The sequence below is a fragment of the Seriola aureovittata genome, chromosome 20, assembly GCF_021018895.1.
Source record: "Seriola aureovittata isolate HTS-2021-v1 ecotype China chromosome 20, ASM2101889v1, whole genome shotgun sequence".
Lineage (NCBI taxonomy): Eukaryota > Metazoa > Chordata > Actinopteri > Carangiformes > Carangidae > Seriola > Seriola aureovittata.
In genome coordinates this window covers 6,254,738-6,281,126 of record NC_079383.1, presented here as the reverse complement: position 1 = coordinate 6,281,126, position 26,389 = coordinate 6,254,738, and the positions used below count along the sequence as shown (strand labels likewise).

Here is a 26,389-nt window from a genome sequence, read left to right as displayed (position 1 = left end):
ATTAGTGTGTGTGCGTGCGCGCGTGTGTGTGTACGTGTGCGTATGTGTGTGGAGTCCTCCCTTAACAACAGGTGTCTGGATTTTTAAACTTGCAAGTTTGCCACAATAAAACGACGAACTTCCTGTTATTCCTTTCAAAATACATTTCCTGGGTAAGCAATCACGACAACCTGATATGTCAAACTGTTGGTATAACTTTGAAAGACTTAAAATAAAATAAAATGCTAACACATAAATAGTAGAATTTCCCTAATTTTCTCAAAAATTAGGATACAATGTGTGTCCTCACACCATGCTTCATATCCTAAATTAAAATGGACGATTTATAAACGAGGCCAGATAAAGTAGCCTACAAGCTTATATGTTTAGATTTTAACCCCTGATCCTTAGACATACAACTAGTACTAATGTAAAACCTTTCATGAACCACCTGGATGAAAAGTGCATTTTCGAGTGACACGTGTTAAACTTTTATTCTGAACTCAAAATCTCTCTACTTCCGGCAATATTCTGATGGACTTGAGCCTTTAACCAACCTTAACTGATGCAGAGGTTCATTGCGTTTGCCTGGGTTGTAAATCTCTGCAGTTTATATAAAGGCCTTCTTGACTGTGTTGTTGACACATTCAGTGTGATCTGCACTTTGTTTTTCTTGGAGCAGGAAACCTTTGGACGTGGAGACGTCCCTCTGAGAAAGATACACCACTGTCTGTCCTTCTAAAGAATAAAGAGGAGTGGTTTATCTGGGAACTGCACCGATATGACCTGATGCTTTCAGACTTATGTTATCATCAAAACTCAAAACACCGATATGTTTCCAAAGATGAGTAACAGTGTAAAGTAAGCATGGCGGAAATTTGATTTTTTTTTTTTTTTTTAAATCCATGATGTCATTTTTTACTGACACCAAGAAGTTGTTAGCCATTTAGATCTATGTCAGGAAAACTCTCACTCCTAGCAGGAATAGACATGGAGTGATGGAGGCAGCTTTTTACCTTTAGAGTGGATTGTAATTGAATATTCATATATCTGTAACTGATTTTCCACAGGGGCTAATGATCAGGAAAGCTACATCCAAGTGTAAACCAGTGCTCCACCCTTTAAAATCAAGAGACTGGACTGGAAGTGTCTCAAACAGGAGTCTTTTTACAATAGAGCCAGTGTTTATGTCATGGTGTAAAAGTTTAATTTACATCTGCACTGTCTGCCTAATACAACACAAAATACTGACTTTTTATCTATGACCAAACCTTTTATTTTGGAAGGTGAAAATAACTGGTAAGGTAAAGAAGACCCTATAGGTACTTTATCCTCTGAGGCTTCTCCAGTGCTGGAGAGTTTTTATATATAGTCTATGGCTGGAGACCTCAAGTAACACAGTGCACACTATTGGCATCTGCTGGTAAAATTAATGTTGTGCAGCCTAATAAATCAGTTGTCGGTCCAGGTCAAATGCATGGTTGTACTTGGGATACATGGCAGAGAAATTGCCTGTTTAACCAGAGTGAATTTGAATGATATTTTACTGCCATTGTTCTTTCTTGGAAAATGTTAGAAAACAAAATGTTCCACATTTATGGTATCAGACAGTTCATAAAAACACATTACTTGCAAGCACATGTGTAATCACAAAAAAATACAACAACCAAAGCATGAATGACATGTTTATCAATGAAAAATGAAAAATAATAAGTAATATAAGTGATAAATGAGAAGTTGATTGGTTGATGATTTTAAATATAAAGGCAGGAGGAAAAAAACCCTTTTGATTGTCTTGAAAAAGCTTTTGATACATCCCTCTGTCGTGCTGTCATCTGTTACAAGGACATCTAATAATCGAAAGATGTGTTGTTAGTTCTAAACACAAGAACCAGCAAAAAAATATTTTCCCTATAATTCCATCCATAAGTAACACAATGACAGAATTTATAGCTATTTTGGTCATGCATTTCAAACACTTTCTGTGGGTCCTTGATGAGAAAAAGTTTGAGAACCACTGCCTTAGAGATATAGCTTTCTCTCCCTCCAGGCTTACACAAATAGCACATGGCTGGGTAATAACAGTTTCTTCAGCAAGGGTGGATTCAACACCATCTTCGGCAGTCTCTGGTGAGGAACTCTGCTGCCTGATCTGTGGCTCGTTCACCACAGGGCTTAGTGTCTTCATGCTCAAGCAGGTGTCAACACTGGAAGACAATCAAGTCTGTGAATCTGTGATGCTCACAGACAGCTGCACACATGGACACATTGCACATGAAGACACAACTTACCCGCCATCACTGAGCTGGTCTGCAGAGACAAATGAGCACCCACATGCTCAATGTCATCCAAAGAGCTGAGTGTAGATTCTAGTGTCTTCACTCTGATACCCTGTGGCAGCGGCAAACTCCTCCGAAGACTACAAAGACGAAGCATTGACATTAGCATAGATAGAATGATTGATAGAGTGACAGACAAACAGACAGACAGACACATCAGATACTGCAGATGTGGTGGAGTGATGGCACCTTAAGTCTCCAGAGATTCTTATATAGTTGCTCAGAGTCTATGTGGAAGAATTGTGTGCTTTCTGATCCATGGTTAAGCAGATAATCTGCTGGTTGACCTTGCATCTCAACAATGAATTTCATCTGGGCAACACAAAAAACAACATGTCACATTTTAAAAGAGACATTTTTAAACAATTCTTTCACTTGGTCTAAGAACACTATCGGTTAAGGATAAATTCCAGTGTCAAGAGACCTTTTGCAGTCTGCAAGGGGGCTGCAGCCAACAGTCCACAATCATAATGTTTTCTGGCTTTACATCAGCATATATAATGCCAACTGACTCCAGATGAGTTACTGCGGTGGTTAACTGAACACTGTCACAGCCTGGCTCTTACAGCCATGACAAAGAGGGAAACTCACCATTTTAAAGGTCAACATTAACAGAAATCAATGAAAATATATTTTTAACAAATAATCACAAATCATGGGGTGTGAATGTCAGTAAGATCAGTGTGAAGTGCATGATGTGCGAGTGGTAAGCATGGATGTGTGTAAGTGTTGTAGAGTGCGTAAAATAAACAAACAGAAACTAAAAGAAAATGAGGCTGTCACATCACCACCAGGGATTCCTACAAAGAGAAGGAGAGAGAGAGAGTGAGTGAGTGACAGGACCTTGATTTTAGAGGCACAACACAGGGCCCAGGTGCCACCAGAAAGCGCCGATGACCATGCTGCAAAACAAATCGGACACTGCCGCACAAACAGCAAGGCTCGCCACAACACACACAAATACATATTCTCATTAGAAAGCAGAATTAGAAATTTCAGCACAGCAAACATGAATTAAAAACTAGGACCTCACCTGCATATTTTAACTGCCACTCATTTTTTGGTTCGAGTGTCCTCACATTTGTAGCCAAAGCCACCGTCACCAAGGAAAGTTTGGATCCTGTGTCTGGACTCAAGGAGGGAGCCTGTGAATATCTGGAAGTCATCTTTGGGAGAGACAGGGAGCAGAAAGGAGGATTTCAAAAGAACATTAATTCACATCTTCCCGCAGGAGTCAGTCAACAATAACCCATAAAACCAAGGAAGGCACCAAGGTTTTTTTTTGCTTGTTTCCAATTTTGTTGTGTTCTTGAATGCATCCCTGCACATGTTAAAGGCCTTGAGAATAAAAGTTGGCAGTTTGAGATGTGAGCTGTGTCTCTAATAGTCTGCCCTCCACAAGTTTGTAAATGGTGGTAGATAAAATATGATAATTTAGTCCAATGCAATGCAACAAATAGCAACAGCCTCAAAATAACCTCACAGTTCATTCAGCTCCTTTCCTGTTTCAACATAAACTGATTATAATAGGCTTCACGAAGACAAAAGTTACACCAGGGGCCAAGGGCAGTAGCTTGTAAATCATAGACTGAATCTGCTTATTTTATCCTCTATCCTTTTGCTGACATGATAACTTATGATAAATAAACACTAATTCAGCACAATAACTCAACTTGCCTGAAATGTCACTTGCCAGTGACATCCTTCATGCTAATTGACAGCTGACGTTGAATTGTTGAAAATGAAATATGTTGACAAAGTTTCTCTCTGAGATGCTTCAGAAGTGATTTGTAGACTAAAATATTAAGTACTAATGTAAGTGAGACTAGGTGGCTCCGGTGTGAAAGCCATCGCCACAGTGTGCTGATCAGACACAGAGGAGGCAGGAGTGGGTGGGTTTGTGTTTGGTCTACAGGAAGCAAACATATGCAAGAGCCGCAGAGAACAATAATCTTACCCATAATATCAACATAACACTGTTGTGTATAATGTACTGTATCTGACCATAAAATAAAATGACAAATTAAAGGTAAGTAATAAGCTATGTATTGTTAAAGCAATGACTAGATAGATAGATAGATACTTACTTATCTCTATAGAGGAAATTCAGGATGTTTTAGTTTGATGGCTGTGGTAGCTCACTCTAAGGTCAGAATGTTTCTCATTTGGTGTTACATGTTAATAACCGCGGATATCACTATGTTGGAAGCATGAAATGCCACCCAAATTGCAATAATGAATGTGCATCCATTACGTACTGTTCTTATTCAGTTTTGTTCCATAGATAATGTTTAGAAATGGCAGCAAATAGTTAATTTAGGTAGTAATTTAGCCTGCTGAAAAAATAGTGCAATGGTCAAAGTAATGTTTATGTTTAACCTCCTTGGCAATATGGATTAATTGCGGAAAATTAAACACATACATATATGTCCCATGATCACACAAACCCACTCTCATCTCAAGAGTCTCTTGATCAAACAATTTCAGGAATATAACTGTCTTTCATTTTGCAGGGTCCAGCCTGTCAGGGCACATTTAGGGAAATAAGTAGAAACATGAGATCAGCACTTTACTGTCTAAATGTGATCTACCCCTAGGCCACTCTAAGGTATCATATATCAGGTCAATGTTGATCCACCAATGGGAAATAGAACCTTTTTTAGTAATTCCCTTTCACTTTCACAGTATCACATGTATAGAATTCAGAAAATGTTCCCCAATGAATAAGAGTTCACAGCACACACAGTATTTAATGAACTGCATTGCAACCTGTAATGACAACCATAATTTATTTAAGTTACTTGACTTGACAAATAGATAGACAATGACGCTGTGACTAGTGGGATTCAAACTGAAATATTGCTTTTATTAAACAGTTAAAAGTAAGTAAACACATATAAATAAACAAAAACCTGTCAAATCAACCAGTGAAAATGATTCAGTACTTGTTTGAAAACCTTTTGTATTTCATTTTGTTTTATTTTGAAAGCTTGACCAAAATTATGCGTGTGCTATTATGTCTGCCTTGAGAGTTGAGATGAGTATACACTACCATCCAGTGGTCACGTTGTGTAACTATAAACCAGTCCAGCTCAAAGGTTTTATTTTGAATGTTTTCACCGGAAGTATCACTATGCTATTATGTCTACCTTGATCCAAGTTGAATGTGTTATATAAAATGCAAAATATATATAATAATGAAATATAAAATGTTATATTCAGTACTTGTTTGTAATTCTTGCAGGTACTCTTGCTTTCTATACTTAAAAAATTATTTAAGTGTAAAATCATCAGTGTTCAGTTCCCCCTAGTGGTGAAAGTCACAAACTGCAACTCATTTCGTCAAATTAGCATCATTGCAGACATAATAGCAGAGTAAAACTTCCGGTAAATACTTTCACAATATAGTGACCATAATGAACACGGGTATTGATCTGTCTATACTTATCTACTGCTTTCTATTACCTCTTACCCTGGGAGGTTAATCTGGCCATGCCTAAGAGTTATAGCATGTAACTACAACACTGCGTTGCTCCAACGCAGATATAATTGCGTAATAACAGTTAACGATAATTAATTATGTTAAATTATATTTTACCAGTATACTCATGATGCTAGATCTCAACCATCAACTCAAACTAGGCTGTGTGGAGATGGCAGGGCACAGTGCACTTATCACAACTATCAAGCATCGAGACATGACATAGCCTGCAGATCTATATCAAACTGGAGTAGTCAGAATCTGATCTTCCTCACAGACCAGCCTCTAACACCACTGACAGACCAGTCCGGGAGTTCAGAAGGGCAGAGAGAGGGAAAGTGGATCTGTTAACAGACATCTAATGTGGCTTTCCCAGTACCAGAAAGAAAGGTGGTGTGGGATGATCTGATGTCTACTCCACTATAATCTGATGTGATTCTGCTTCATTCTCAAGAGCCTTAGATCCATCACTTCAAGATAGTTCTTGTGTTACATGTACACTAAAGACTCACTTATTCAACAAGATAGATCAGTTCTGTTTGTGTGAAAGGAAATGAGGACTGCTCAGAAGAACAAGCACTACAGAGAGACACTTAATTCATAAGTAAAGCATTATAGAGTGGCAGGAGCAGGGGGACTCTGAAACAAGGAGAGTCAAATCAGCTTTTAGAAACATAGGAAGGTTAAAGGAGAAGGCCTTTGGTCACTCCAATTTAAACAGCACACTGAAGATAATAGCAAAGCATCCAACTATTTAATGTGAGCACTGCCAGGTTGAGGAGACTGCTGTTTATCGATTGCAATAAGTATGAACAAGAAAGATCATTTATGTAAGACGATCTCTGGGAGGCTGGAAGTCAGGGACTGATCTTATCAGACTAACAGGTCCACACTCCGGGCAGAGGGTGGTGATAAATACACCTAATGCACTGAGTGCCGGAAGAAGAAGAAAGCTGCACTATTAGGGCTTTTATTTTGAAACTGTCGCAGTCTGTATCCTGGTTGTCCCCTGCTCTGAGGGCTAATGTGAAGAGCGACTGTGCACCGGCTCTTCAGTGGTTTATCCAGCCAGGAGAGCGCGGTCTTTCTGTCCATGTTGGAGGATAAAGTGCCGGTTGTGCATGTGTGAAGCTGACTGCAGCTCAGGTCAGCGCAGCGGTGATGTCTTCCCACGGCGGAGCTGCTGGCGGGATTCACGGGCTTCTGCTCAAACTTCATGAATCACTATCAGACGAAGACAGCCGAGCTGCGGCTTTGAGATGTCACGATATAGTCGGTGACTTGGGGCAGGAATGCATGCTAACATCAACCGAGAATGACCTTGGTAAGACAGTGAAGTACCTCAGATAACTCCTCTCAAAGTCTCTTAGGAGCGATTTGAATCCGCGCCAAACTCCGTTAACAATCTGGCAAATTAAGGTGAACAATGCTTCTGTTGTTAATGAGCGGTAAACACCGTGCAGGAGAAGGCGCTGTAGGGACTTTTAGAAGCTGCTTATCAGTTCGGTATGCAGAAAATGTTTCAATAACTATGACAACTTTTTTATTTAAGTTTGCCTGCATCATATCAGCCTCTTCCGCCAAAACTCTTGTGGTGGGCGGAACGTGTTATCACATCCATGTGACTCAGAGGATCAAATCAAAGCTTGCAGGAGTGCACTGTCATCCACTGGAAGCACTAAAAGCGGTGTTTCTGTATTAAAAACGTTCAGCATAGTTCAGATCTCTGAAAGATGCTGTAACCACAGATTCCCTCCATGGCGCATTGCTCCTCAGTGGGATTCACTCTTTAGTTCACATGCAGCACAAATCATCCGCTCATATTATCACATTACAAACAACAGCTATGACCCTGAGCTCCACTCTTAGCATCCTGGTCCCCAGCTCCTCTAGATCCTCCTTCGTCCACCCAACTTTCATGCACCTGCAGTGTTTGTCCCAGTATCTTGTTAGCTGATGGTCAGTAGAGGCTAAAAATTGCACACATGTATTATTTATGTTTGAAAATTTGATGTTGTTTTTGATTGTACAGATGTTTTGTTGGTACCATGATGCACAGACTGTGGTTATTTCCATTATTGATAATCTGCCATTTATTTTCTGGATTAATCGATTTGTCGTCTAGGCAACAAAATATTTTTTTTAAATTGTGAAAAAAAACAATTTACAATTTCTATGAGCCCACTGCGATGTCTTTATTGTACCAACTGTCATACTGTCACTTTATTGTTAAATGCGATGAAGAAAATAAGCAAATCCTCACATTTGAGAACCTGAAACCGCAGAATATTTGGCATTTGTTCTTGACAAGTGACTGAAATGATTATCAAAATAGTTGTTGATTAGTTTTCTGACCATGGACCAATTGTTGTAGCTCTAGTAAGGATTATGCAGAACCACATATTAACATTTCCATATGATTCCATCTTGCAGCTTTACAGATGTCCTTATTGTTCTCGAAAGACTATGGTCTGCTCAGCTTCCTCAGAAAGTCCCTGCCATCAGAGGAGGTGGGTATCGAGGAATATCTAGTGAACAATAATGTGGTGGATTGAGAAAGTTCTTATGTTGACACAAACATCTGTTTTCCAGTTCCGGGACAGCCGAGTTGAGATCCTGTTGTTTTTGGGGACGTTCTTGGACAGGGTTTCACCAAGAGTCAAAGGTTGGGAGAACACTTACGCCAATGACATAAAAGTAAGTTCTCTAGTTCCTACGAGGATAAATATTAAGGTTTTTGTTAAATTAAATACCTGTTTAATAAATACCTGCAAGTGTAAAAATTTTAATATTTAAAATTTGTTCTTAGATTCATCTACTTTTCACGTGTGTGTGTGTGTGTGTGTGTATGACAACAACTTAGGACAATGAAGGCAAAGGAAACATCATTACGTGTAAAGATGCGTCCATGTCATTAAAGTAATGTAATTCAATGTGTCAGTAAGACTGACACTAGGCACCCTCTCTGTCGATCCATTCACTCTGTATAACACAAAACAATTCAGCACTACCACAAACTAACAGAACAAATCTTTGCACAATTAATCGTGTTTTTTATTCTCTCCTTTTTTTATGCAGGACACATGCATGGCTGTGTATACAAAGGAAAAACTAGCCAAATGTCGGACTTCGGTGCTGGAGCTCCTCATCAAGGTTGGTTTGTCTTTCTTCTTCCTATGATCTTGTGACAGAAACAAGATTATAAATATTTGAATTGCTGCTGCTGTACTTTTTAGTGAACAACTTTAAAAGAACTTGCTTAGAGCTCATTCTTGATAAATCTTTGTAGGTTCTTCAAACAACTAAGGCTTCCAGTGTCGCTGCAGACTTTAAAATCTGTGAAATATTCAACAAATACTACAGCGAGCTTTGTCAGAAGAGCAAACTACCAGATTCGGGTGAGTCTTCATTTGATGCCAAGCTGTGCTTTAACATTGTAAAGAGAATTGCTTATTGCAGCCAATGAAAATGTAAATCATTGAAACACTTATTCTTTTTTTATTCTTTTGGAACAGTTCTTGGAAAAATCTATGAGTTGCTGGGAGTTCTTGCAGAGGTTCACCCCAGTGAGATGTCTAACAACTCTGACAAACTCTACAAAGCCTATCTGGGGGAGCTAAAAGAGCAGGTTTGTTTAAAAGATGTTATGTTATCGACAGGGATCAAATGATTTATTCTGTGGCTGGTTTTTGGGCAAAATGACTATTGAGTGCAAGTATTGTGCGTTTTTAGCTGGACCGCAACAGTGGGGCCAGCCCTATGATGGCAAATGTCTCTGACTGACTGACTGATCATATTTCCACCGTTGGTCAGCCGAGTGCTACATGACAGAGTTGGAGTAACCCCATTGGCCTTTGCTCTTTCAAAATGAATTGGCACAAACAGCTTCTATTAGGGGGGCTTTTAAGAGACAAAATAAAAAATATAGTCTGTCTCTTCTAACTTTCTCTCTGAGCGATCACTTAATAAGTCAATATAGGTGAAAACCCAGTACAGTCTTTGTCTTGAACTTGTGTTTGGTGATTTTTGTCAGGATTTTAGCAGCAGCTTGGAGGTGAATGAGCTGCCATTCAGTCACTATTTCACTATTGTTCTGTTGTCTGACAACAGAAAAACATGTAAATGAGAACAACTTTATTGGGAATTCAGCTGTATTAAAATACTGTACATGTGAGCACAGAGAGTAGGAGAGAATAGGACACAATGATGTCAGTCGCTTACAGTTTCCACAACAGTTTTCAACTATGTCCTAAATTTCACACACTGACTATATGCGGTCCAGCCATATACTAGGTTTTCACCTTGTCTTGTTTCTCAAGATTTTTTTTTTTAATAGATCTTATTTCCTGAACATGGCAATAGCTAATACAGTCAGTTAAAACAGCGGGTAAACGAGTGTGTGTTTTCAGTTGTGGTTTTCTGTGTTTTGTTTTTTTTCCAGATGACTTCTTCAACAAAGGAACCAAAACTTTTTGTTGTTGCTGGATGTTTGAGAGGAATCACTTCTCTAATGGTCAACTTCACTAAAACCATGGAGGAAGGTGTGTGTGTGTGTGTGTGTGTGTGTGTGTGTGTGTGTGTGTGTGTGTGTGTGTGTGTGTGTGTGTGTGTGTGTGTGTGTGTGCGTGCGTGCGTGCGTGCATGTGTTTATTTTGCATTTACAACAAACATTCTCAGTTCTGTCTCTGCATGATCAGTGGGTTACAGTGTGACTCTGACTTGCAGACCCAGCAACGTGTAAGGAGATTTTTCAGTACGCCCTGAAGGCAGTCAGCCCCCAGGTAAATGTCACTGTCTCTACCAGACCTTTATGGGGGAAATGGGTCTAGAATGTCAATATCCTTTTGCTACCGACACAAACATGTCAGTCTTGGCGAGCAGTGGAAACTGTCACTGCAGGTGGTATTAGCTTATTGTAGATCTTGTCGCTTATATGATGGCCGTTACTGAACAATGAACCAGACTCATTACATTTCACAGTTATGAATAGAGCTCAGAAAACCTACTGGTACTTTAAGTGCTCTGATTATGTAGCGTATGGTGTCATAGTACTTCTTATGTTTGAGCATACTGTGTCATGGCATGATGAACTGGTTTGTGACTGTGACTTACATTAAATGTAACATTATGTAACTGCTTATCTTTCCATTTTTGTTGCAGATGGAAATGAGTCGCTATGCTGTCACGTTTGGTAAGGCCTCCTGCTTTCCATAGAAAGATGAAGACAACTCTCCTTGGAATCTAACACATCTTTGTCTCTGTGTCTTAAACAGCTGGGCTTAGACTATTTGCCAGACATGCATCCCAGTTCAGCAGCTGCCTGATGGACCAGTACAAGACTTTGTTCGAGGTCATGTCTAAACTCTGTGGACACATCAACGCTGAGATGAAGAAGACAAGTTACTATGCTCTGGAGAGCTTCCTCAAACAGGTAAACACACAAACCACACAAACAATGCAGACAATCAGACTGACCAGTTAATACCAAAAGTCAAAAAATTCCTGAATTCCAACGCCTTTGCTGAACAGTGTTTTTTCTGATAATTTTTCAGGTTGCAATACTGGTGGCTGAAAATATTGAGGAGCATAAAACTAAGTTGAAGTTTTTCATGCAGAAGTTCTGCGGAATCATTAAGACCATGGATTCAACACACAAAGAGCTGTCCATCGCCATACGAGGATATGGATTCTTTGCAGCTGTATGTTTACCGCTTTCTTTGCTCTACTTGCAGTTGTAAACGTTGTTTATGTATGAAATATAAAAGTGTATGCACATAAGTAAACTAAATCATCGTTAGCTACAATTCCATCAGTTGCTTAGACATAATATTGTGTATCTGCATTGTTTCACAATCGTCCTCCTGGACAAGCTATTGGACAAGTCAGTTTAATCTTTGAGCTTGTGTTGGTCTTCATGTTCAGTCTAGACTTCTTAGTATGAAATGCAAAAAAAAACCAAAAAAAATGTCTTTGTTTTTTCGTCTGTAGCCATGCAAGAAAGTTTGCCCACAAGATGTGGACTTGATGTACACAGAGCTGATTCAGCGCTGTAAGCAGATGTACCTGACGGAGTCTGATGGGGAGGAGGACAGCTTCTACCAGCTGCCCAGCTTCCTGGACTCTATAGCCAATGTCCTGATTCACCTGGACAAGGTAACAAACTCACAGTCTCTCATGCAGATGTTGAATAACAACAGTACCCTGCATCAAACTGACAAGCTCCTCTCAATGGAGCGGTTCACATCTTTACGCCATAATACAGTAGCAAGAAAGGATCACTGCACGCTAATAATTTGAACCTCTGATTTGTGACCATGGCCTCAGATACCAGAGGTGTATACACCACTCCTGGAGCGTCTCCTCGTGGTGCAGATTGACAGCTTCCCTCAGTACAGTGAGAGGATGCAGAGCAGCTGTTGCAAGTCCATCCTGAAGGTGCTGGTGGCCACGGCCTCTAAAGGTCCTGTACTGTGGAGTTTCATTAGCTCTGTGGGTACGTTGATCATGAACACATTGTGCCTTTTGGCAGCTGGTAAGATGTGTGTTGATATGAAATTGTTTTAGAAAGGCTTTTATTTACAGAAGAGAGGTCGCAGGACAAATGTGTGTGTGTGTGTGTGTGTGTGTGTGCAGTATGCACTGAATCTCTGGCGTGTAAAGCCCTGTGAGACTGCAGTAGTGATAAAAGTGGAAATAGAGCTTCTCATTGTAACTATATGCTGCTTTTGTGTGTATGAATGATCTTATCTAGAGATGAGATGGGACATAACACCTGCTAAGAGATTCCCTTTTGTTTCTTTTCCAGTGCACCAGGGCTTGATTCGAGTCTGTTCAAAACCCATCGTGCTTTCTGAGGTTAGATGCATGTTTTCATTTCATTCATTTCCATTAGAGTTGTTCTGATACCAAAATGAGTATTGGAAATGCCTCCAATACTGTCTGTAATATCGACGAGTACATAGTTTATGCATTGATCCAATACTACAACACTAAAAACATCAGTTTTTCTGGAAATCAATTATTCTTTGCCGCTTTAAAATAGTAGCTTATACAGGAAGTTGCTGTGTGCAGCTACTGGCAACTGCTGTTTTAAAGTGTTGAAGAATTGATTTCCTGTAAATAGTGTAATATTAGCTGTCAGCAATTTGGCAACATGTTACACTGGAAAGTCCCACCAGTAAAAAGGCAACGTGTACTGTATCCAAGGCTTTAATTTGGAGGGGTGACACTAGTGTTAGGACATCTAATGTAGGAAATGTCTTTTTAAATGACTGACAGTCAAATTAGATAATAAAAGAAAGATTCTGTGGCATTCATGTATCTGTTCATTTTTTACAAAGGGTCTAACCTGAGTCATGCCATACAGTACTGACTGCTATCATATCACATCCATATAAGGTTAGTGGTATACAGTTTTTTTAACATAATGATATCAGATCAGTACTCGGTATCGGCTGGTACATGAGTTCAGGTATCAAAATCTGTATCGGGAAGGAAAAAATGGTATTGGAACAACTCTAGGAATTATTTTACAAGTATACATTTACTTGTAAAAAACATGTTTTATTTTCAGTGAGATTCAGTTTCCTTAAATTAAAGTCTTTTTTTTCTGATCTGATAGATGTGATTGATAGAAAAAATGTGCCTTTTTGCCCTTCTTGTCCCAGAACAAAGACAATGGAAATGATCCCTCTCAGTCGTCACAAGTTCGTACTGGAAAGTGGAAAATTCCCGCTAGTCACAACTACCTCGGCCTGTTTAAAGGACTTTTAGACTGTGATCAGTTGAAGGTACAGCTGTGTTCTTTGTGAATGTTCATTAACCCCTGGGGAACTGAAAATTTGCATGTCTAATTTCAGCAGTTTGTTTTAAAATTGTTCATGTCGCCATGGAGCTCCCATGTGAAGACAGTGTATGCAGCATGTGTGTTGTCAAATAATTATATTGTCTACTGCAAAAGCATTTTGAATCCTTGTGGCTGCACACTGATCACTGTACACTGTGTAAGCTGCAGAAATTGTTTCATTGTTTTCAGATGAGCAAGTGGAAAAACATTCTTTTCTGGGTGGAAAATATTTTACATGAAAGAACTTTAAAAAACCCGTATATTATATTTTGTATCTTCCTCTGCAGGACTCAGGATTTCTGGACGGAGCTTTTGAAAGTCAGAACGCTGCTCTTGTGTCTTTGAGCCGTCTCCTTTACGATGAGTTGGTGAAATCGATTCTTAGAATTGTGGAGAAGTTGGACTTGTCTGTGCAGAAAGTGACAACAGGAGAGGAGGTGAGGTCTCACTCTCAGGTCCCACTTATATATACTGTGTGTCTCAGACTCCTGTCCTTCAGTTTTCCCGTAGTTTTTTTGATGGTGAGTAAAAAATCTTCATTTGGATGGCATGAAATTGTAAAAGGTTTTGTATACTTGTTATTAGCAGCATCAGTTAAAACATAATTCAGCTGATCTTCAGTGTGATCTGTGTGTTGATCCATGGCACTTGCCTCCTTGTCTGTCAGGCTCCAGACGATGCAGCCCACGTCCTGCCCTCCTCTGACCCCACAGCTCATCTGTTGCCCAATAAAATCAAAGACTTCACGGCTTTCATCAACCTGGTGGACTTCTGCAGGTGACAGAGACACGACATGAACACTCCTGCCAGGTGGCAGAAAATAAAGAGTGCAGTGTAGGATGCCTCTCATCTGTGTTATTTTTGTAAGGAACTAGTCCAGTAGATCAGATCTCATGTCTGACGGGTCTGCACTCGATTTCATTTTCAACTTAATGTCCACGAAGAAATTTGATCTATCACACATGACAGTATAAGCATCTCAAAAAGTGTCCAGTCAAACTGAAACTTGCAGTTCCTATTGGCAACCTTATTGTTATCACACTCATTTTACTCACTGTTGTCTTTGTTCCTGCCTCTGCAGTGAGTTGTTGCTGACTAGACATGTGGAGTATTTTCAGTCCTGGATGTATCACTTAAGCCACAAACTCATCCTCCACTCCATACGAAATCCACTTGTCAGTGGCTTTTACAAGCTGCTCTCAGTCGCCACGAAAATCGCCAAGAGAATCAAGTACTACCAGGTAATATGGCTACTAGTGCAAAGCTAGCCAGTTTATTGTTGTTTGTAAAATGATCTGGGAAGGTCAGAACTTGTTTTCACAGTTAAAAGACTATTAAATTGTGTTTTCCAACTGTTTAAATAAATGAAATGAATTCAGCTTGTTTCGTAGCATATTTGGAGTGAATTAGGGTACCAGTGTCATAGAAAAGACTGAATTCATGACCAGGTGGAAACAAAGAACGAATGTCCACTGAGCTCAGACATGTGAAGTACAGGATAACGGCAGAATTGAACAAACTCAGAGGAAAAGTAGCAACGCCATACGGTGCACTCTTCACATTGAGTTTATAATAAAAACAATACAAATCTGCTTTTGAACAGGGAGTTGGCCGGAGAAGCTCCACATCCCCCCAGAGTGACTCAGTGAAAAGTGCTTGCTTTGCACTCTTCTCCAAGTTTGGAAAAGAGGTAGTTTCTCTTTGCAGTATTTCGTGGGAATGTAGTAACTGAAAACTTCATGTGTAGAAGATGTGAGTGACATGTGCTTTCCCACCAGGTGTGTGTGAGAATGAAGCAGTACAAAGATGAGCTGCTGTCGTCCTGCTTGACATTTGTCCTCTCGCTGCACCACAGCATTGTAGCTCTGGACATCAAGGCCTACTGTCCTGCTCTTGAGGTGGGATTCTTTTTATTTGTTTCGTCATGTATTTATAAGTGGGATGATGATGGTTGTAAACAGCTTAAAACAAAAAGATAAATACAATATACAAATGCAGATGTGCAGTAGATGGTTTACTGTAGTAATTCCCAACCAGGCATACTTGTACCTCAGGGGGGGGGTTCTGCTATTGCCAAGTAATTTCACAAAACAGATATTACAGTTTAATAAAAAGATTGTCACATACTGAGTCATCAATAATCAATAAGCAAAGAAGCAAAGACAAATGTTAAGCTAAATGGAATGGATAAGTTATTGAAATGCCAAGTTCATTTGTAAGAAAAAAGTACAGTTACATCCACATTATATTTACTATTTAATTATTAATAACTGAACCAGTTTAGTTTAAATGAACACATTTTGAAGATGATGGGTGAGTTCATCTGACAAGGCTGTTGGAGTATGTCTGAGGAATAAGGTTGGAAACCAGAGGTTAAGTGGATTCATTCTGTGTAGATTTCAGATTGTTTGCTACATGACTTCTTAAACGTGTGTGTGTGTGCGTGTGTGTGTGTGTTTATGGGGCATCTAGGCGGCTCTGAAACTGGGTCTGAGCCATGCTCCTTTGGCCAACGCAGCCCTAGATGCTCTTGAGGACTGGTCCTCCCACATTCCTCTGGAGACCATGCAGCCCTGCTACACCAACATCCTCCCTCTTCTGGATGGATACCTGAAAACCACTTCCAATAACAGTAAGCCATTCCAGTGTCGCAGACGGTCAGACACATTTGTTTCATGATGTGATGGATGGACATTTTTGTTAAGTTTAAAATGGAGATTACAGCCGAATGAATAAAATGTCTAATCCGTGTGTGGTGGACTCCAGACAAAGACGACAGCAGCTGGGAGGTGATGTCTTCTTCGTCTTCAAGACGTGACAAAGGATACAGCAAAGTGATGACGAGGCTTCTGAAGCAATCCAAGCAGCTTTCCACGGTAATAGATGGGGAACACAGGAAAACACATTTCAGTATTTCAGGAGATAGTGAGGGTTGTAAAGAAGCTGGAAGCTAAAACTTAGGGCTTTGTACGGGCCAGACATGAACTTTTTTGTTCTTAAGACTTTCAGCTTCAGCACATTCAATCTGAAATAAAATAATAGATACTATATTAAAGTGCTGAGGGTCAGCTTTAATTTTAGTGAATTTTTAGTTTGACTTCATGTGTATATCTACGGTCGCCCTGAGAGCTCAACGTACTGCAACTTAGGGGGAACATATAAATAGACAAAACACAAAAAAATACAGAAAATGTAAATTTGACACGTGCTGCAAATACTTGCAACACAGTGGACACACATAAGGACAAAAAAAGTGATTAGGGGAGTGACGCCGGTGGCTCACCTGGTAGAGGACCATGGCGTCATCCTAACTGCTGCGGGTTCAAGTCCAACCCATGGCCCTTTGATGCATATCATCTCTTCTCTCTCTCTCTCTCCATAACATTCCTGTACATGTCTCCCACACAGTTCTTTCTATATTGATGTAAACCTACTCAAATTAAAGCTAAGACTGGGCATTTTAATGTAGTATCTATTATTTTAGTTCAGATTGAATGTGCTGAAGCTCGGAGCCTGCAGAACAAGAAATGGACTGTGTGTGATTTGTCATCTTCATAATTTGTCATGATGCACTGTTGCAGGATCTATTGTAATCCCCTCTATTGTAATTTCTTCAGGACACATGATAATGAGCTACCAATTACTGCCCAGTACAGAAACTGATCTGAGTGCAGGAGCTTTATATTTGTGAGAATACTGAGGTTCTGTATCTCAGCTGACTTATTACTTGTATCTGTTTGCAGGAGGATGCTCCTCTTGTCACGGTGAGGCTCAGGGTGGTGAAACTGCTCGGTCACCTGGGAGGAAAGCTGAACAGAAACCTTGTAACTGGTATGGACTCACAACCGACCTTCAAATTATACTTTACTGTGACATTTTGCGTATTTGGTCCATGTTCCACAGTAGTACTCCAAGACTCTTGACAGTGAATACAGATGTTGGCTGTGCTCTTTTTCTTTTACCCTAAGTTTCTGCTTTGGTGTTTAGTGGTCTCATCAGAGGAAAAGATGAAGAAATTTGTTGCCTGGGACTCAGAGAAAAGGCTGAACTTTGCAGTGCCATTCACCGACATGAAGCCAGTCATCTACCTTGACCCGTTCCTGCCTCGCATCAGTGAACTGGCTCTGTCCACAAGTGACAGACAAACCAAAGTACGTCATCTAACATCAGAGAGTTTCTGCTGTCAGCGTCGGTTTACAAAATTAATTTGACACACGAGTGACTATGATAATCCAGTCTGTCTTGTCTCTGATGCAGGTAGCAGCCTGTGAGCTGCTCCACAGCTTGGTGGTCTACATGGTCGGGAAGAGTGCTCAGATGGTGGAAGGGAAGAATACTTTGCCGCCTATGTACAAGCTACACAAGAGGCTGTTTCCTGTGCTGCTGCGTCTGGCCTGTGATGTCGATCAGGTGTGTGCACTCCATTGAGATAGTCACCCCACATACAGTCCCACTGGTCATAACATGTCCTTAAATTATGGGATCCCTCATAGTATTTGGAAAGTTTGTAATCATGAGACATGTTGATTAATAAACCCTCAGCAGAAACTCTGGTGAAAATTTCCATCTTTGCTCCATCATTTAAAACATTTATTTTATTCATTTTAGGGCTAAACGACATGCAAAGAAAATCCTATTGGGATAATTGTGGCAGATATTGTGATTTATGCCATGATATCAGTGGTAATGGTCATTTTTGCATTTCATTTTCACTGAAAAAAAAAAAAAATTAGAATAAAATAAAATTATGATAATGTATTTTTTTTGTTGGGTCTTGTACCAAATAAACATGATTCTTTACATCAGGAGAATATGATTTGTAGACCGGGGCATCTATGTAGCACCGCAATGCTTCATTTTATGGTATGTTGTGACAGATTTTACCTTCATTAAAAATATTGCAGCTCCTGCGATTTGGATGTTGCCCTTGGCCATATTGTGATTTCGGTAATATTTTTATTAATTGTTCAGCCCTAATTCATTTAAATCACTTAATTATTAATTAATAATAATAATAATAATTAGATGGACCCCTTTAACTGAAAATAAAACCTAACAAATCGAGCCCACAGACGCTCTGCTTGGAAACATTAATTTAAAAAAAAAAACTTTACTTACAATTTAATAACAAAGGTGTTCTTGGTGTTGATTTTAAGGTTTTAATGTAAAACTATTTAATCTATTAAGAAACTGAACTCAATTTTAAACATAGTTGTTGACTCAGCTGCTACATTTGCCAGTATTTGACATTTTCATCTTTTACTGCACATCATGTAAAGTGTACCAGCCTCTAATTGGTCAATGGTTATTGTATTTTTATAATGATACAGGTTTATTTCCCTGATTTCTTTCTTTTTTTTCTTTTTTTTTCTTTTCTGTGATTCTCCCAATTCAGTGTTTCACACAAGCAGATGAGTGAACACACAGAGTGTTGTTCATAATAATGTCTACATCTTTTTTTGACTTTGGATGTCTCTCAGGTAACCAGACAGCTCTTTGAACCACTGGTGATGCAGCTGATTCACTGGTTCACAAACAACAAGAAGTTTGAAAGCCAGGATACAGTAGCAGTTCTAGAGGCCATTCTGGTAAGTGTTTATGTTGTGTGAAGGGCTTGGAAGGCTGAACTTTCAAACACTTTGAACCATGGATCAATAATGTCATTCCACCACCTTTTGCTTTCTACCATGGGACGTATACACGTGGTTGTTGAATAGAGTTTTCAGACTTTTTCCTGCAGTTACTTAGTTTTTCTGCCTCACTTTAGGACGGCGTGGTCGACCCCATTGACAGCACCCTGCGTGACTTCTGTGGCCGCTGCATTGAAGAGTTTGTCAAATGGTCCATCAAACAAACCACCCCCAAGCAGCAAGAGAAGAGCCCCACCAACATGAAGTCCTTGTTTAAGCGGATCTACAGCTTGGCGCTCCACCCCAACGGGTTCAAAAGACTTGGTGCTGCCTTAGCATTCAATAGTATATACAGACAATTCAGGTACGACCCTTATATGACCCCCAGTTATGGACCATTTACAAAATCACAAGCTGATATTTGGGTTTGACTGATGTGGTTCATGATCTCGCAGGGTTGTTGTAGTGTATTTTTTTTGCACGCTCTGATTGTGTCTTTGCAGGGAAGAAAATTCCTTGGTGGAGCAGTTTGTCTTTGAAGTTCTTGTCATATTTGTGGAAAGTCTGGCTCTTGCACACTCAGATGAGCGATCTATGGGTAACTGTTCCTCCACCTCAGCTTCTTACACAGGGCACGCATGTTTTCATATCATCGTGAGCATCTTCTCATCAAAAATAAATAAATGGGCTGATGTGAAATGTATGAACGATTTCTATCAGTGTTAATTTAAGCTTCAAAAGCAGCTTTTTCTCTGGAAATGTTTTATCTACATCCCTGTGTTACATTATTATGAACTCTTTTTTTATTTAGTTTTAAGCCGCTTGGTTGTAATTGTATTTCTTTTTTTAAAGCTCTCACGTTGGGTTAAACCATGTTATGTTGTATGAAGCTGTTGATGCCTCTCCTCCATCCTCAGGCACGTTGCAGCAGTGTAGAAGTTCCATTGACCATCTGAAAAGAATCATCAAGCACAAGGCCCCCAGTCTGAATCAGCACAATGCTAAGAGACGTATCCCAAGGTTGGTAATCTGTGTACATGGATATCACTTCATCTGTTATCTTAAATTAACATTTATACTAAATTACAACCTATAGATGCTTTGAAATGAAATTCAGCAGTCAGATAAATCGTGTATATTAAGCATTGCTTTACATAGATACTGTATGTACTGTATGTGTGCACTGCCCCTTTTTAAAAAAACATTTTTTTCAGTTATTTGGATCCCCATTAGCCACTACCAGGGTAGCAACTATTCTTCCTGGGGTCCACTCAAATAACAATTACGTCATAATGCAGTCATCAAACATTCGATACAACTCAAAAGACAATAATACCTCTAAAAACAGCATATACAGTGACTGCAGACTAAAATGAGGTTAAAAAATTTCAGTGATGTTTATGCAGTGATGAGATTATAATTTATATGTATAAATAAATTATTTGTTCCGTTCTCTTCTTTCAGGGGCTTCCCACCTGATGAAAAGCTTTGCCTGTCAGATATGGTTTTATGGCTTTTAGAACAATGTGGCCGTCCTCAGACTGAGTGTCGCCACAAGTGCATGGAGCTCTTCTATGAGTTTGTTCCTCTCCTCCCAGGTGAGCAATCCTACCCAGTGCTCCGTCTTCCAGGGTCAGCCTTGATGAGAAGACAAAAAAAAAAAACTATAGATGTGATTAAAAATTGATAAATGTTAAACTTTTCTAATTAAGTGTGTGTGTGTGTGTGTGCGTACTCAGCAAAGAACTCTCCGCCTCAGTGGCTGGACGGCATGCTAAAGGATCATGGCATAAGCTTCCTGATCTCGCGGTTTGAGGGTGGGGGTCTCCTCTCCCAACCCACTCTCAGGGACCTGACGGGCCCGTTCAGTGTCAGAGCCACGCTGCAGTGGATGGACCTACTGCTGGCTGCCCTGGACTGCTACAACACCTTCATCAGCTTACACATAATCAAGCCTCAACACATGCTTAGTAAGTCCTATTAGTGGAAGGGCTGATAGTTATACTTTTGTATTTCCAGCCAAACCATAACCAGCAGTGGTGTAGTGGGATGACGTTAACAGATTGCTGCTCAGCACCTGTCACATGCATGTTTCCATGATATAACCACTCTGATACACTATTGCAAATTTATCAGAAAATCACTTTTCACACCTGTATTCTGTATTTTTGAATGTGTTTTAATATGTTTTACTTTAAAAATGGAGTTTCAGTTTCATATGACTATTGATTTTGCCCCTTTCTTCTTACTAACATAAAAGCTCGTGACATTGTTTTGGCCCTGTTGTGATCTCAATAAATCTCTTTTTTCTTTTTTCCCCTTCATTTCCAAGGCTCCAAAGACGAGTCAAGTTTTCTGAAAGCTGTACGTTTCTTCTTGACTGAGCTGGCAACTCAGGAACTGGCAGCAGCAGAGAGCTGTTTCCATCTCGGCGCTAAGAACTCTCACTTCAGCCCAAGAGAAGTGGACCAGTACAACTACAGCAAGTGCACCATCATTGTTCGCCTGCTGGAATTTGCCACCATGATTCTTGTCAAAGGAGATGAGGAGTTTTGGAAGGTACTGAATTCAAGATACTAGGCCGTTATTGTTCCTTTGAAACTGTTTATTTTCTCACCCTTTCCTGTCTATATTTACAGCTTCTGGAGCACGATATTTTTTGCGCAGTTTTTTTTGAGTTGACTGCGCTGGCGGTGTGTAAGCCATCCACTGTTGGTTTCAACATGGCAGATGTGGAGGTGATGAAGAACCTACCAGAAGTGTGTGTTCCTTTGTTGAAAGCCCTGCTGAGCTCAACTTACCGCAGTCATCTTGAAAGCAGCCTGCGGACAAAGATCTCACGTAAAAGGTATGTTAATCATCTACGAGTGCTCGTTCCCTGAGACCATGATCGTGAATTGTAGTGCCATTATTAACAACTAATCATATTTTTCTTTCTTTCTCAATTTATTTAATGACCTCCATAGTGTAGAGGAGTTGTGTGCTGTAGACTTTTACCATTCAGGCACTCTGAGCCAACACGACCAGACGGAAATGGTTCTGTTTTCCTGTAAGCAGATCCACAAAGCCGGCTTCCTCAGCTCCATCCTGCACAGCCAGGTATGTGACTGGGTTCGATTCCAGTGTGATAGAACATTAGCCCCAAACTGAGCTAAATATTCGTATCACAACTCAGTTTTATTGATCATCAAACACTCAAAACATATTGAAAAATTGACTTGATACATTCATACATGTAACCGAATGGACTAATTACATATTGTGATCTTAGATGGATTTTGTGCTTTTTGTATATTCTCAGATGAAGTAGCGTCCACACTTTTTTTGTGTTAATGTCTTTCTTAAAGGATTCAGCCTATGCCAAATCCCTGGGTTACCAACTTCTAATGACGGTGTATAAAGGCATAGCACCCGGTGAGGACAGGAACGCACTTCCATCCTTGGACGTAAACACCAGGAGGGTGGCAGATGGCCTCCTTCAGCTCGCCTTCTCTCTCAGTCAACAGGTCAGTGCCTCTGTGCTTCTGCTCTTTAGATGGGTTTGGTGATTGTAACTGCCCATGAGCAATTGGAGCTGCAGCAGGTCAAACCTAGTATGTGGCACCATCAGACCACCTATGGTGAAATCCTGATTTTATAACTGCGACGTCATCTGACAAAATCACCAAACAGATGAATGAAAGACTGAGGTGTGATTCCAGCTGTATTTACTTATAAATACTCAGAGAGAAAGTAAGGAGAGATAGATTATCTTTCTTTTTTTAAGTTATTTTTCCAGGCTTTTGCCTTTATTTCGATCATAGTGAGAAAGACGGATGAAAAAAAGGGAGAGAGAGAGAGGGAAAGAGGATGACGCACACCAGTTGAGCTATTGGGGATCACACTTTGAGTCAAACAAAATTTTTTTTTTTTTGGAATTCACAATAGTTATTTACTTTCAACTCCAGAACGTAACAGACTTTTATTAGAGGCAGGTCTTTATGTCCAACTCCCTCTGTTTGATAAGTAGAGCTGGTCATAGCTCTTAGTACGAAGCCTCCTTACCGATGACTTCTCTCTCTCACTCCCTCTCTCTTGCTCTATCTGCTCGGTGTGTCTTATGTTTAGTTATTCAGCGTCCTTTGTCAATAATGATACATGTAATGAAAGTTGTTTGCACACTGTGGCTTGGTAGTCAGGGGCATTGGCTGGGTCAGGGACTGGCCCCGCTGTTGTGGTCCAGCCAAAAATAGGAATGTGGCAGATGGATATTGGATTTTTTTGACACAATTAAACTCACAGTTTGAACATTTGATTGTAAAAACACAAAATATACTTAGACCACTACATAAATATAAAGAACTATCAGTGTGAGACAAATTTTCCTTTGCTTTGAAGGCACCAACTGTTTTCATTGTTTGCCTCCTTTTTATACATTATCATTCCTGTGCAGAGCGAGAAGCTAGTGGACTTGCTGCTGAACACCATCATGCTTTCTGTGCCAATATCTGGAAGTCAAAGCCATAACTTCCTGAGCTTCTCGCATGGCGAGTACTTCTACAGCCTCTTCCAGACGACCGTCAACACCGAGCTGCTGAGAAGCCTCGACACCACAGTGCCACACCTCATGAATGCTTCCTCCCAAAATCCCAGCATGGTAACGCCTCCTCAACTTTTCTCTCTGTCTGTCTGAATTGTTTTCAGTGTTTGTACAAAACTTTTTTGTAAGCAATTCAAAGGCATTCGTAGTAGAAGTGCACATGTAAAGGAGCATTGCTGTTTTCTGTATGTGAGATGAGTTTTTCTGCCTTGAATGTCTCGTCAGGTGAGCACGTTGCTGAATGGCTTGCTGGACCACAGCTTCAGAGAGCGCTCTGTGAGGAAGACGCAGGGAAAACAGCTCGTTGAAGAGGTGCTAAGAAGGTGGAATAGTCTGCAGTCGTGGTGGGAAGGACAATCTTCCACTCCAGAGAGCAAAACTGCTACTCTCCTGCTGCTCTCCAAGCTCCTACAGGTGAAATTAAGCTAAAGTTACGACTATGTCCCCTACCAAAATAAATCCTTCATATAAGTGAATACATTCACATGTAATAATCCTAATAAAAATCATTATCATTTAAAAAAAAAAAAAAAAAAACTACACAATGCACTATAATGTAAGTATAAAAAGTATATAATATATAACTTTTCCACATTAAAATGTATAAAAATGACTAGAGGTATGTTATATATTTTCTTCAGATGTGTACTTGTATTCTCCCAAATGTTTCTAGCACTTTTCAAACCTAGAGAAATACTTGATTTTAATCATGGTAACGGTTTGTTTCATTTGGTCACCTGTCAATGACATCATATCCCCGATTTTAAACGTGAAACTGCTGTTTTCAGTGTTTCTACCGTTTTTTGGGTTTTTTTTCTGCCGTCCTTTGTTATTGTTTCGATTTGAGAGACTCTTAGCAGCAGAAGGTACACACTGTGTCTTTAGATGCAAATTTGTTTCACAGACATTTTTCCCCCTCTCATCAGATTGATTCGTCTGTCTGCTCCAATGTCAACCATGAAGCGTTCAGAAAGGTGTTTTCCACTTTCACCCTGCTGCTGGTGGACATGACTCTGCCACTGAATCTCAAGGTAACATAGAGGATATGAGTTTTGTCATTTTACTGGATTATTTCAAATTACTGTGATTTTTATTTTTCTTGTTTTCATGTAAATTAAGTTTGTTTTCTCATCCGTCTAGAGTCAGGCCTTGTTGGTGTTGCCCTTCTTCACAACCCTCCCAGAGGAGCCGCTGGCTGAGCTGCAGAGAGCCCTCGACGCCCTGGTAGTGTCGCACTTCCCCATGCAGTCCGATGAGTTTGCTAAGGGCTCGCTTCACCGCAACAACTACATGGACTGTATTCGAAAGGTGAAGTCTGTGGTACAGAATGAGGTTCTGCTGCAGGTTGAGTTGTAAATAAGGAAGGAGTCACCATTTCACTTTAATTTTAGTTAAAGTGCACTGTTACCATTGGAGATGATGTGTAAAGGCAGGTGAAGACCAAAGAGTGGTTTCAGTAGAAATTGTTACTTGGGAGGTGGTAATTTTGTACAGTGACACCAACTGTAACATTTCTGCCTCTTAGTTGCTGGATGCCCTGGAGCTTTCTCAGAGCCCCCTCCTGCTCAAACTGCTGTCGGGGATTCTGTGTCGAGACAGAAAACACATCATGGAGGAGCAATTCCAAACCTGTTTCCAAAGAATTGCAAAGAGGTTAGTAAAGCCTCCTTCATCTGCAAGAAAATAAAGTTACACGTGAGGTTTCATTCTTTGTCGAGTTTATGTGTAACGTAACAAGTACAGTTGTAGATAGTAACGACAAAATACATATCATGTCCACTGGAAACAAACCTCAGTGGAAATGTTGTCTAGACCTGTAACGCTCCATTACAGGTGTTGCTTTCATTGTGCTCACTTCCCTGTGTCTAATTAATAATAATTAATCAACGTCTGATTAGGTCAAGCAGTGAGCGGCAGCTACAGCTACTCTGCACAGTGTATGGGGTGATCCAGAAGGGTGACGTGCCGGTGAGCTCCATGCTGCAGGCCATGATGGAGAGGGTTCTGCTGCCTCTGGCCTCTTACTGCAGCACCACGGCCCTGAGTGACTTCTTTGTGGCAAACGTCTCTGACATAATTGAATTGCTGCTTAGTCGCTTCACCAAGGTTTGCTTCTTCTGTTATATTTTAGGAATTATTTGAAGATATTAGTAACACAATAACCTCTTTAATCACTGTTATAGGTTTATTTATTAACTTTTACTGTGGTAATTATGGATAACACCCTGTACTAGATTTGCCCCATTAATCTGGTATTTATCAATTATAAAGACTTATATTAAAAAATAAATCTTTTTTGCTTATTTTATTTATTTATTTAATTTCAGTCAAGTGAAACAGCTTTTGAGCTCCAGTTGCTGAAGAAGAACGGCTGCTACAAGCTGATGGAGCTCCTGTATTCTCAGCTTCCTAAAGAAGAGGTTTACTCTAAGGAATCCCGCATCAATCAAGCCTACTGTCGCTCAAACAAAACAGAGGGGAACGAGCTGTCCAAGGCCTTGATCAAGTAGGACTCCCCAAAACTTCAATTTCAAG

The 26,389-nt window shown here is 40.0% G+C and overlaps 1 protein-coding gene across 1 annotated transcript in view; it reads left to right on the top strand.

Moving 5' to 3' along the window:
• The first annotated feature begins 6,795 nt into the window (after positions 1 to 6,795).
• prkdc (protein kinase, DNA-activated, catalytic subunit) overlaps positions 6,796 to 26,389 on the top strand; it is a 40,439-nt gene continuing 20,845 nt past the window's right edge. The window contains exons 1-42 of the mRNA XM_056364550.1: positions 6,796 to 7,123; positions 8,233 to 8,309; positions 8,392 to 8,496; positions 8,878 to 8,952; positions 9,089 to 9,197; positions 9,315 to 9,427; positions 10,241 to 10,340; positions 10,525 to 10,580; positions 10,960 to 10,990; positions 11,073 to 11,230; positions 11,352 to 11,498; positions 11,788 to 11,952; positions 12,124 to 12,292; positions 12,605 to 12,654; positions 13,467 to 13,589; positions 13,933 to 14,082; positions 14,313 to 14,422; positions 14,727 to 14,886; positions 15,249 to 15,335; positions 15,424 to 15,543; positions 16,118 to 16,277; positions 16,412 to 16,521; positions 17,389 to 17,476; positions 17,633 to 17,796; positions 17,903 to 18,055; positions 19,126 to 19,233; positions 19,413 to 19,639; positions 19,779 to 19,873; positions 20,193 to 20,295; positions 20,740 to 20,873; positions 21,015 to 21,245; positions 21,608 to 21,834; positions 21,915 to 22,123; positions 22,242 to 22,374; positions 22,623 to 22,781; positions 23,708 to 23,911; positions 24,080 to 24,268; positions 24,781 to 24,885; positions 24,995 to 25,162; positions 25,380 to 25,507; positions 25,753 to 25,960; positions 26,182 to 26,360. Of these exons, the coding sequence (XP_056220525.1) occupies positions 6,961 to 7,123; positions 8,233 to 8,309; positions 8,392 to 8,496; positions 8,878 to 8,952; positions 9,089 to 9,197; positions 9,315 to 9,427; positions 10,241 to 10,340; positions 10,525 to 10,580; positions 10,960 to 10,990; positions 11,073 to 11,230; positions 11,352 to 11,498; positions 11,788 to 11,952; positions 12,124 to 12,292; positions 12,605 to 12,654; positions 13,467 to 13,589; positions 13,933 to 14,082; positions 14,313 to 14,422; positions 14,727 to 14,886; positions 15,249 to 15,335; positions 15,424 to 15,543; positions 16,118 to 16,277; positions 16,412 to 16,521; positions 17,389 to 17,476; positions 17,633 to 17,796; positions 17,903 to 18,055; positions 19,126 to 19,233; positions 19,413 to 19,639; positions 19,779 to 19,873; positions 20,193 to 20,295; positions 20,740 to 20,873; positions 21,015 to 21,245; positions 21,608 to 21,834; positions 21,915 to 22,123; positions 22,242 to 22,374; positions 22,623 to 22,781; positions 23,708 to 23,911; positions 24,080 to 24,268; positions 24,781 to 24,885; positions 24,995 to 25,162; positions 25,380 to 25,507; positions 25,753 to 25,960; positions 26,182 to 26,360 (5,750 nt within the window). The 5' untranslated portion in view covers positions 6,796 to 6,960. The remainder of the gene's footprint in view (positions 7,124 to 8,232; positions 8,310 to 8,391; positions 8,497 to 8,877; positions 8,953 to 9,088; positions 9,198 to 9,314; positions 9,428 to 10,240; positions 10,341 to 10,524; positions 10,581 to 10,959; positions 10,991 to 11,072; positions 11,231 to 11,351; positions 11,499 to 11,787; positions 11,953 to 12,123; positions 12,293 to 12,604; positions 12,655 to 13,466; positions 13,590 to 13,932; positions 14,083 to 14,312; positions 14,423 to 14,726; positions 14,887 to 15,248; positions 15,336 to 15,423; positions 15,544 to 16,117; positions 16,278 to 16,411; positions 16,522 to 17,388; positions 17,477 to 17,632; positions 17,797 to 17,902; positions 18,056 to 19,125; positions 19,234 to 19,412; positions 19,640 to 19,778; positions 19,874 to 20,192; positions 20,296 to 20,739; positions 20,874 to 21,014; positions 21,246 to 21,607; positions 21,835 to 21,914; positions 22,124 to 22,241; positions 22,375 to 22,622; positions 22,782 to 23,707; positions 23,912 to 24,079; positions 24,269 to 24,780; positions 24,886 to 24,994; positions 25,163 to 25,379; positions 25,508 to 25,752; positions 25,961 to 26,181; positions 26,361 to 26,389) is intronic.